At 38.1% G+C, this 12428-nt stretch overlaps 1 protein-coding gene across 1 annotated transcript in view; it reads right to left on the bottom strand.

Annotated features, from left to right (window-relative positions):
• RBMS3 (RNA binding motif, single stranded interacting protein 3) overlaps window positions 1–12428 on the bottom strand; it is a gene marked incomplete at its 5' end in the record, with an annotated part of 205768 nt that overhangs the window by 123166 nt on the left and 70174 nt on the right. The window contains one exon of the mRNA XM_006759645.1: window positions 4012–4118. Coding sequence (XP_006759708.1) covers window positions 4012–4118 — 107 coding nt within the window. The remainder of the gene's footprint in view (window positions 1–4011; window positions 4119–12428) is intronic.

The raw sequence follows: 12428 nt of genomic DNA, 5'->3' as shown, positions 1-12428 counted from the left end.
CTGGTGACACCCCAGGGTTCTTGAGATCCATTGGGGACAGCCATAGTTCCTGCCTTTCTCAAGGACATGTCTACATAAGCTAGACTTCATATGCTTACACCAAATAGGATATTGCAACGTATATGCTGAAGCAGATATGCAAATCTGGTCATCTTTTACTAAGTCAGACATTAAATGATTTGCAAAAATGTAAAGCGGTGTCATTATTCTCAAAAATAATTGTCTCTGCTTTGAAAAATATAGTACTTTCAACAAAATAGACTATTTTTGATAACGAGATGGGTTTATTATTTCTTTTGAATGAAGTAATAAATAATAACTTTTAAGAGTATAAAAACTTATTTGAGACCAAGAATTTGAGAACTGCTGCGTTAAGAAATGAAGCAGTCAGATCTGTGGAGCACCGGGAAAGAAAGGCCAAATAACCCCAACCTCTAATCATTCTGCTCAGAGTTTCATTTGTCACTTGAAAGCTAACAATAACTTTAAAATATCCCTTTGTTTTCCTTATGCAAAAATGTGTACCAGCATATGTTTATATTTCAAAACCTCACTAAGTTATGTGTATAAAGTTTTCAATATTGGAGTTTTGGGGGTAAAAAAATGCATTTCACTAAACTATGCTAAAGGAACTATTATCAAAATGCCACCCAGAAGAAAATAGGTTTATATAACAAATTAAAATTTTAATTAGCCTATAAACTGTCATGTTTAAGATACTCCTAAGATGCTTGCAATCCAATGGTTTTGTATTTTCAGCATTTCATCAGAAATGCTTTTCACACTAACATTTTTACCTGATTTTCAAAAGGAGGAAAGTAAACAGCCTCAATTTGTGCTATTGTCTCAAATTCTAAAGCCACAGAATTTAAATAATCCTTCACTGTATCTAAGGTAACGATGATTGAAAGGTCTACCATTATTGTATACAGTTTACCCTGGAACAACACAGAGATTGAATGCCAACCCCATGCAGTTGAAAATTCACATGTAACTTTTAATACCCCCAAATTTAACTAAGTATCTATGGGGGACTGGTTCAGATCCTTCCCAAACCAGACCCCAAAATACACAGAAGCTCAAGTCCCTGATATAAAATGGGGTAGAACGATGCATATAGTTGGCCCTCGGCATCTGCGGATTCCCAACTGCAGATTGCTAACTGCTTCTCATCTGCAGTTGTTTGAAACTGTGGATGGGAAACCAGGGGCCATGAAGGGCCAACTCTATACTTACTGAAAAAAATATGTGCAGCCAGGCCGGTGTGGCTCAGTGGTTGAGCAATGACCAATGAACAAAGAGGTCACAGGTTCGATTCCCTATTCAGAGTACATGCCCAGGTTGCAGGCTCAATCCCCAGTAAGAGGCATGCAGGAGGCAGCTGATCAATGATGCTTCTCTTTCATCAATCTCTCTATCCCTATTCCTTCTTCTTTCTAAGAATCAATAAAAACATATTATAAAACACACACACGTGTAAGTGAACTTGTGAAGTTCAAATGCCTGTTGTTCAAGGTCAACTGTATAACAGAACAAATAAACAAGCAAAACAAACATCCAAAATGGCCTCCTTATGAAGCTGGGATGCCAAAGGGCTACCAGGTAAATGAAAAACACCACCACCCATCAGAAAGAACTTCGAGGGAGTTGCAGGTCTCAATCTTAGCACTGGATAAAGGAAGGGGACAAAAAATAATTTCCCCTAAGAATCTGACCCTCTGCTCTTGCTTTGATTAAAGCTTCTGCTCATGCAATCAGTGTGGTCATAGACCTTAAACAGAGAATGTAGGTAATACACCCAGGTGACTAACAGGAGCGAACACAAATTATCTTGTAATGATGACATTGATGATATGAGGGAAACCAATTTCAGAAGTGTTAAAATGTTGAAAAACAACAAAAATGTGTGCCTTAGAAACAATAAATACAATAATTAGAATTTACTGGATTATAAAATTAAATACTGCTTATCTGGGATTAATGTATATTATGCCATACTTTATCAATCATCCTCATACACTTTACTCTAGCAGGTACAAAATATTTTGTGATGGACACACAAAGTTATCCAACATTCTTGGTGTGTTGGATAACTTCTAAGACCACAATAGAATTGTAAAAATCAACATGCTCACCTCAAAATCAATATATTTGATAGGCACATTTTCAGTGCATGCCATTTCTTTTTCTGATTTCTTTCCTCTGAACGTGTCTACAGCCTTGGAATATATTTGTATTGGTCACAGATAAATTTATTAAGGTCCCTTGATTTTCATAATTCAACAGAAAAAGTGACTTTTGAAAACAGAGATTAGGAATATACTTTTAAAACCTACATTTGAAGAATAAGGGACTCTGGATCCTAAACTGAACACCACAATGTTTCCAGGCCAAGAGCACACATGCTCTTTTGTATCATACTCGAAACCAGAAGCCCAGATTCGGTGCATAGTACCGGGGTAGCAGCTCCAGTTCTGCATTTCTTTTATGTTTACTGGTTTGGTTTCTATGAAATGTAGACTCAGGCGAGGCGTGTTGCTGCAATTGGCATCCCAATTCTGCACTGCAAATGTAATATTATAGCTTCTTGAGAAGACAAGAATGGAACTTTCAGTCATTAGTGCCAAGTTATCTAATTCAGCCATGAGGCTTTTGGGTTACAGTTTGGATCCAGAAATCTTTCTACTCAGCAGGCATTTGACCCGGCCAAATTTTATAAGATCAAGTGAATCTTTCTAGACTGGACGTTTGGTATAGGACCAACGTGGGAATGAGCGCTATCAGAAATCAGCTGTCTTCTGGGGGCAGTGGTGCTACCCACTGGCCATTAAACTGCATGCTAAAAACACATGGGTCATTCAGCTTTTCTAAAATTGAGAATATTGGGACTCTTGCCCTTTTAAAAATAGCTTTAGGCACTCCGTGGTGATTCTCTTTTTCGTGTCTTCAGGTAATGAGTTATAGATTATACAGTACTTGGATATAAGTATACTCTTTAAGAGGGGTTTTGAGATCTGCATGAAAATGCTCAAAACTGAGCCTTAGAAACTGAAAAATGGCTAAAGGATTGGCTGAGAAAAAGTCCCCCCTTTTCTTTCCTTACAAATGTCCTCTCAGTGCTAAGAGTGTAAAATGCTGCATCAAATAGGATGCCTCTTAAATGATAAATGGGTGAAGTAGGTGCTTTGAATAGAAATGCTAAATAAAGCTCTTCTGTTGAAATTATGGCCTTGGTACAAAATGGCATTTATTCAAGTCATTCAAACAACTTCATTCCTTTCACAAAGAATAAAAAGACCTCTTAGAAGCCCAGACACCTTTTCTTTGTTTTCTTACAAGAAAAAAATAACCACAAGAAATCATTCCAAGTGGAATTGGATCCATAGGCTTGCGTTTCTACCATTTTGTGTTACGAGAGTAAATGGATAATTAATAGTTACATGCTTTCCTCCTTGTTGTGAAAAACAAAACCCTGTGCGTATCGACTTTTCTTTCTCCTTGACCAACAGAAACTGTTATATTTTATATTGATATGTAAACATACATAACACATATCAACACATTTATGAACATCTGGGCATATGCATAAATACGTGTGCAGGTAGAGGTAGGACACCTCAATCACAATGTTTGTTTGCTTGTTTCAAAACACACTCAACTCTCACTGTTGATTTCACCAATATTTTCTTAAGTAATCATACCGTCATTTTTTAGCTATTATACACATCACTTCTTGTGAATAAGTCTCTCTGTGGGTGCCTATGGGGTTCAAGTTTAGTTAAAGACAGAAGACTTACTGTGGTGCAGAACTGAGGTCAATGTTGAAGTCCTATCTCTTTCTTAAGCAATTTTATCCTGAACACATTAACATAGGCCTGATCGTTTGCCCCCTGAGAAGCCATTTGCTTTTCCATGGGACCTGATTTCTTCAAGACCCCAAAAGTCTGTGTTGTCCCTCTTCTGAGGGATGTCTGCTGCCAAGTTTCTGAGCACAAGCCAGTTGGGACTCACCTCTCCTTCCCTGGGCCAAGGCCTTCCATTCTGGGTGTATTTGCTTTGATTCTGTCTCTTCTTTTGTCCTCCATCAGCGAATTTGCACAGTAAAGGCTCACTAGGGGCTGGGAAGATAAGAAACCAATCCTACATTAGCAAATCCCCCTTAAAAATAAGTGATTATTTGAGTCACAGTAGGGCTTTGTAATGCATATCTTTTGAAGTAGTCTTGCTTCTGGAGAGATGTTTGGCCCCCTTTTAGTCTCAGCTCTGTTGGCTGCTGATCTAACTGGGCTTCAAAAAAGTACTGGCAGACCATAAAAGCATATGACAAATATTGTTGAAAAAATAATCAGCTGAAGCAGAATGTGAACTTGCCTTAGAAGTAAAGAGGCCAGTGTCGACCCCTTCCAGTTACGTTAGAAACATTCATAACCAGTATTCGTGTTTGGATAAATATGTCTCCCTCAAATTAACTCTGTTTTCACTGTAGAAACTGTCAAATTCTATTTTGGAAACAGGTACTTAGGAGCTTCTTTCTACAAAGGGGGCTATTTTGTTAATTGCAACCAAATTAGCTATTTTTTCCTCATTATCCCCTACAATTTCATAAAGACTGGAAATTCGTTGTTCGTCCAACCCCTTTCACTCCAATCTCCCAGTAAAATCTAGTCAGAATCCCAGGGGGACTAACGATTTGAATATTAAGTGAACCCACATGATAAAATATAGCCAAAGGCTATGGCCCTAACAAACGAACCATGGATGGTGGGGGGCGCAGAGTGGGGAGAAATAGGGTCCTCAGTGACTCTGTACACTTAGTTCCTAAGAAAAAGTGACCCAAACTAACGTCTGACGAACCCCTCTTCTGCAATTACTCTGCAAAATGATAATCTTTTGAAAACGTAACCGGGCAAAAAATTATTCTTTGCGAATTGGCGCCACCTCCACATCCTTACTTGGCTGTGAAAATTGCTGCTTGTTATTACTACAAACATGTTTTAAAATGAATGAATTTTTAAAAAGCCATATTGGCCTAACAAACCTGATCAATGCACTAACATGCCTGGGAGGGTTTTTTCTTAGTTTATTTGTCTGAGCACAAACCGAATATCAATTTGTAAGTTTACAGTCTGAAAACCAAAATGAACCCTTTCCTCCTCGCCCCACACTCTGGGGGGAAAAATGTGTTCTGCTAAAAATTAATTGTACTAATGGTTCTAATTCTTTACTCCTCCCAATATCCTTTTCTTTTGTCATTTAGTATTGTTGAGTTCTCTCAACCTGACCCTTGGTCTGACCTCAGATAAGCTGTTTTGACCAATGAGATATTAGCAAATGATACAAAATATTTTTAAGCATCCGGGCTTGCTTTGCATAGCTTGTTTCTCTGCATAGCTACTTGAATATGCCCAGCCAGACCTGCTGGAAGATGAGCTACAAATAGAGATGAGTCATCCCTACCATTCCAGCCAAGGCCAAACTAGATCATCCAATGGCAAACACCCACCCAGACATTTGAGTGAGCTTGTCTAAGATCAGCAGGGGTACATAGATAATGCGCAGTTGACCACAGAAAAATGTATAAGTCCAGGTAAGTTCAGTCAAGACCATCCCAGAAATCTTTAATAAATCTTCATTGTTTCATGCACTAAGATTTAGAAATTGATATGTAGCATTATTATCTTAATAGATAATGCCAAAAGCCATTCCTCCCCATTTTCACTCCCAGTTAGGTTGCTTGCATTTACTAATCTAGCTGAAGCAAAATATTATTATGGAATTTATCTAAACTTTTTCTCCAGATGAAACCCAAAAGGATAAATGCAATCACCGGACCTCAAACTCTATGCATAAAAAAATTTCCTATGAGATTTCAAAAGTACATATATATTCCTCACATTCATCCATCCATTCAAATGGTATGGCCCTGCTAACGTGTGAGTTTATCACTGGCAGTAACACAAATTTCTAGATCACCAAATCTATAAAAACCTTAAATCTCCTGCTGATATAGAATTGAAGATTCTACCCTTTATGCTTCTTTGGATAATGGCTTTCATGAGTCATACTTTCTACTGTCTGAAGCAAGACTCATTGTAATTTGTGTCTCCTAAAACAGATTCTTATAGACTATGACAATGGCTTCTCTTCTGGTTGTTCGTGTTTCCATAGTCTTGTTCATGTTTCTTGTCTGCTTCCTGGGTTGGAGGCCTAGTTTCCTGACTTACTAGTTAAAAGACAATTGGCATCTTTGTAATAAATAATAAAATTTAAAAAAAACTAAAAAAAAACATTTCTGTGACTCATTTTCCTCATGTATAAAATGGGGATGATATTGTTATTTACCTCAAAGAGCTGTTGTGAGAATTAAATGAATTAATGCATGGAAAGGGCTTAAAACAATGCACCATACATAAAACAAACACTAAATCCATGTTGGCTGTAACTATCATCATCTCTTAGCATCTCTGTTAGCCACTGCCAGTTTTCAGCTGTGAAAGCTGATCACTTGTCAGAGTCAGAGTTCAGAGTGTTTAATCAACTGGGCTTAATTTTCATCAGCCCGGTTCCACTCTAATTCCAAGGTGGTTTGGCCACAGAATGTGACTATTCTCCAGGAATGACAAAAAGATTTGCTCACGGAGAGGATCTGTGTTTCCCAAATGGTTCTTGCTGACTAAGCTTGTCACTGGACCATCTGCCCACTGCAGCCAGATCCCTCCCCTGAGTCAGCACCAAAGTCTGGCTTCCATTATTATCTGCCCGCCGCGCCCCCCTCCCCCCCATGAGGCAGGTCATATGTTGCTGTTACTAGTATGTGTGTTTAAATGCAGTTGCCTAATGAATGTTCCTTTTTCGTTTTCCTTTTTAAATTATTATTACTATTATTTTTGTGTGACTCAATGGCAAAAGGTCTGTTGATGTTTGAATCCATCAAAGCTGTATTTTTTTAAAAAAATATATATTTTATTGATTTTTTACAGAGAAGAAGGTAGAGGGATAGAGAGTTAGAAACATCGATGAGAGAGAAACATCGATCAGCTGCCTCCTGCACACTCCCCACTGGGGATGTGCCTGCAACCAAGGTACATGCCCTTGACCGGAATCGAACCTGGGACCCTTCAGTCCGCAGGCCGACGCTCTATCCACTGACCCAAACCAGTTTCGGCAAAGCTGTATTTTACTACTAGAAAAAGTACCAGGCCACCCACAGAGCAATGGGTTTCATTGAGTTTTTCCCCCCGCAAATTCCATATTAAAATGTTTGATAATAACTGTGCTAGAACCAAGTTCTAGGAAATTTTTCTCTGTTAAAAGAGATCATCTCTACCTTTAGTTTGTCCTCCAAAAAACAATTATCTATATACTAGAGGCCTGGTGCATGGATTCGTGCACTGGTGGGGTCCCTCAGCCTGGCCTGCGCCCTTTCGCAATCTGGGATCCTTTGGGCCAAAACCAGCAGTCCAACATACCCTGAGGGATGTAGTAGTGTGCTGGGGAGGAGCCTGAGCCTAGGCCAGGCACCGCACCACTCCTGCTCATCCCAGCCCTGCTGTGGCTCTCAGGTGATACACCTGGAACCAGAGAGGAGGGAGCCCGATTACGGGGTGCATCACCTAAGGACCGCCCTCTCGCAATCTGGGACCCCTTGGAGGATGTTGGAGAGCCAGTTTCTGTCCTATCACCGCAGGCTAGGCCGAAGGACCCAACCGGTGCACGAATTCGTGCTTTGGGCCTCTAGTATACCTATATGTACAGATCTAAAAAGCAAGAGTTTTCCCAAGTCTTTAGTTTATATGTATGTATTAAATGTATGTTATTAAATATGTAACAAATATATAAAGCTTACATTTATATAAAGGGAATTTATATATCTGTTTATGTATGCACACATGTGTACATATGTACACACATGTGCACACACATACATACATATTTAAAAGCCTCTTTTGGTGCAACCTTGGAAGCTACAGAATTAGGGGGGCAGTGTTCGCAGGAAAACAAAGGGCACTGAATAAATTGTTAACTTTTGGATTTCTTCTACACACTGGCATCACAAAATTTTGAAGAAGCAACCTTGCCACGAAATTACCAAATGACAATATTCTAATTTGCTAAGGATCAAATATAGATAGACTATGAGACTCTGGATTTGAAACCTGTCTTGAAGTTTTCCATTATTTTTTTTTCAATTAAATGGTTTTCCTATTACAATTGACATTCAATATTATACTAGTTTAAACACAGTGATTAGACATTTATGTCATTCTAGTGCCCTTCTGACACCAGACACAGTTATTACAACAATATTGACTATATTCCCTAGGCTGTATTTTACATCCCTGTGACTGTTTTGTAATTACCAATTTGTATTTCTTAAACCTTCCACCTTTTTCACCCAGCTCCACAATTCCCTTTTCAAAAAATTATTTCTTATTGCTAAGAGAAACTTAAATGGAGTGAGACTTTCTGAACTTTCAACTGAGATGTCTTCGTGAATAGTCTTTTACAGTGTCTTAGAAGCCTCAAATCTTAGCCACCAGATATTTGAAGACTCTTTAATAAGCTATGGATTTTGATAATGATTTATTTATATTTCCCGATGTTGCTAAATTGAAACAACTGCTGTTACTTTACTCATTTGAAGATGATTATGATGGGGGGAAAGATAGGACCACAATGAGTTACTAAATGAATAAAACCCAGAAACAAATTTTTAAGTGTGTCATTAAAAAAAAGATGGATCTATCCATAATATTATCCTTGAATTCCAGGGATGTAATTTGGATTTTTAGTTTGGGGTGGGAGGGGTGGGAGGAGAGGTATATTTCATTAAGAGTGGAAGAGATAACATTAGTAAATTAGGTGAATTAAAATACATATACTCTCCTAGTGATTAGGTGACTCCTAAATATATTGCAAGACAAAATTCAAACTCCTTGATTAGAAGATAAGAATTTGTCCTCTTAATCTTATCTTTCATCATTCTCCTCCCAGTCCAAGTGTCTCACCTCTAAATGCCCTTCCTCCTGCCTGGAATTTCCTTTTCTAGCTTCCCTCCCCACTAGCTTCCACCATCCACCTACCCAACCCTACCTCCCCTCCCCCCCCCTCCGCCACTCCCCACACAAACCCTTCATCTGCAAACTAAATTACTAATCAACCTTCAGAATGTAGCTCAATGTCACATACTTAGGGAAGCTTTCATTGACTTGACTTCAGAGTGAAACTGCTTAGTGCTTACTTGGCAGACTTTCCCACGTTGAATACTGTTTTCATGTTAAGTTCTTTGACAGTAGCAATTAATTTCCAGGGTTGAGGGTGAAAAGTAATGATGGTCAGGGTGTAGTTTATACATGCGTGTGTGCGGGTATTGTTAACAGCATGCTACACATAGGTATACATAATACTCTAAAGCAGCGGTTCTCAACCTGTGGGTCGCGACCCCTTTGGGGATCGAAGGACCCTTTCACAGGGGTCGCCTAAGACCATCGGAAGACACACATATAATTACATATTGTTTTTGTGATTAATCACTATGTTTTAATTATGTTCAATTTGTAACAATGAAAATACATCCTGCATATCAGATATTTACCTTACGATTCATAACAATAGCAAAATTACAGTTATGAAGTAGCAACGAAAATAATTTTATGGTTGGGGGTCACCACAACATGAGGAACTGTATTAAAGGGTTGCGGCATTAGGAAGGTTGAGAACCACTGCTCTAAAGTGATGCTACTCAAAGGGTAGTCCCAGGACCAGCAGCACTGTATCGACATCACCGGGAGCCTGTTAGAATGCAGAGTCTTGGGCCCATCCCAGATCTACTGAATCAAAACCTGCATTAGAGCCACATCCCCAGGTGACTGGTGAGAACACTGAAGTTTGAGAAATAGGGATTTGATTATGACTGCCTCCCTAACGGAAGAAGGAATACTTCTTAGATATCAAACAGGAATCCTCTGAGTAATGAGATGATTTCAGCAGCACAGAAATATCATATTGTGTACGATTTCCTTATGGTATTGTTGCCAATTAATTTTGGTTAGTCTCTTTTCACAGTAGTTAAAATAGAGACTAAATGAAAAAGACGCCTTTGTGGAAGTGCGTCGCAGTTAAAAGCCACAGATTGCAATGTGCTAGCAGACATTATGGTCTATCATGTAAGTGGGGAGTATTTAAAATATAATTATAACAATGCATAGCAATAAAGTTGCACGGTAATTATGAAGGCGTAATTACCGTTTGCTTGCTTAGTGGCGTTCTTCTACTCTTCTAAACTTTGTATTAAGTGTGAAACATCCAATGCATAAATTGATAAGATATAGCCTAATGATTTCTAGGACTTGCTGTTTTAAGCAAACAAACAAAACAATAGCAAATAATTTTGCTCAGCAAAATTAATGTAAATTTTAAAATTTTGATTGTCTATTGAAACTTAACGTGTCTTCAGTTTTATGAACCACTAAGAATGTTCTCTAACATCATATTCTACACGTTGATATTGACATTGATTTGAATACGTATCAATAGCAGAATTTCTACTGCCCTTTAGAGAAGTTGAACATTTTTCATTTTTATCATTCAATTAAAAAATTCTTCTACTATTTATAATAGATTATGGTGATGGTGTTACTGCATATTCTTTATTATCGTAAGTTACAGGTCTGGTGGTTTAAATATTAAATTTTAAAATTCCTCACCTCAGACAGATTATAAATCTTATTTCAGAAAATATAAAGAATAAAGGTAGAGTGGGAGGAGATGGGTGGTGAAGATAAGTAATGACAACAGAAGCAGTTTATTGGAGGTGGGCTTATAAAACCTCAGAGTAAAAACAGAGCAATGAGATAAATAAATTTTTAAAAATTAAGAACTATAATTTAAAATGTGATACAATTTCCATCTAGGGACTTGCTTTTTATGTGCATGTGAATCCATTTTCTGTGTTCATTTTTTTACTTAACAGTATGTCTTGGAGATCTTTCTTGTCAGTATATATAGATCTAATTCATATATATTATAATGGCTACTTTATAGGCAACTATAAATGTACCAGTTTATTTTAAATGTCTTACTGTTATGAAAAAAAAGCTGCAGTAAACACCCTTGTATGTATGTGTATACATTAGCAAGTATGTTTTTAGAATACTTATGAGTAGAATTGCTGGAGTAAAAATTCTTCAGATTAAAAAGAAACTCAAAAAAACCCAGGCTGGGTTGCAGGCTCGATTCCCAGTAGAGGGTGTGTGTGTGTGTGTGTGTGAGAGAGAGAGAGAGAGAGAGAGAGAGAGAGAGAGAGAGAGAGAGAGAGAACAAAAACAAACAAACAACAAAACAGAAAAAAAAACACCACATTTTAAAAATCCACAAACTACCTCTGTGCTTTTCTGGGTAAGTTGCATATTAAAAAGATGTTCATATTAATGATTAAACATGATATATATTGAAGAATGTTAATCAAACTCAAATATTTTAGCATATTCATTCATTAAAAAAACAAAACTCTAATCTCTTCCATATACAATATATGCTGCCCCACCCTGGACTTTGCACCTGCCTAAGTGGTCACAATCTCAAAGGGCAGAAAGACAAGTAAAAGGCACTAATAGACGGTGGTGGACGCGAGCGCAGAGATATGCATAGGCATTTCGGAAGCGCAGGATGGATATCAACTTCTGGCACTGTAGTCCTACAATATCCTCTCGTGTAGAAATCATGTCCAATACCACAGGGAGTTTTGAAACTTCACAATTTCCATGCCCAGCTCCCCCAGCACCAACTGCCGGGTCACAGTCGAGCACACGAAGGACTGATACCAAGTATTACATAGTCTGGCCCAAGAACAGGCTTTCATCACAGGTTTGCTGAATGAAACTATGAGTGAATGAGGCGACACAATGATAGGATTTAGCGGAAATACTTTTAGAGCACCTGGGCCGCCGAGACCTGAAGTTGGAAACCAGCAGCCTCACAATGAATGTGAATTCCTTTCAGCTCATGCTGTAATTTGATGAAGTCCTAACCTTCCTGCTGTCTGATACCTGACCTGTATTACTCATTTCCTTCCCTATGCTGACAGAAGTAGCCGGTACTGATTTGGGGTAAAAATGAAAGAGTATTTCTTGCTAATTCTATGTTACAAGCATGTTCTTACTTTGCTACACTTATTCCAAAATACTTGTTTCTATAATATTCAGTTTTGGCAAGTCCCTGATTTGTCTGCAAATGATTTGTTGTATTGTCTCCCACATATGCTCTATACATGATAGACTTCTTATGTATATAGGTATGTGCATGAGTGTGGTATTTATTTGTCTATCATCTATCTTATATACTAGTAGCCCAGTGCACCAAATTCGTGCACATTAAAAGGGAATTAATTGCCCTAATTGGTTTGAATCAGTGGATAGAGCATCACCCTT

The sequence above is a fragment of the Myotis davidii genome, unplaced genomic scaffold (assembly GCF_000327345.1).
Source record: "Myotis davidii unplaced genomic scaffold, ASM32734v1 scaffold395, whole genome shotgun sequence".
In the NCBI taxonomy this organism is placed as follows: Eukaryota; Metazoa; Chordata; class Mammalia; order Chiroptera; family Vespertilionidae; genus Myotis; species Myotis davidii.
Note: the sequence above shows the minus strand (reverse complement) of the source record. Positions and strands in the feature narration are given on the sequence as shown.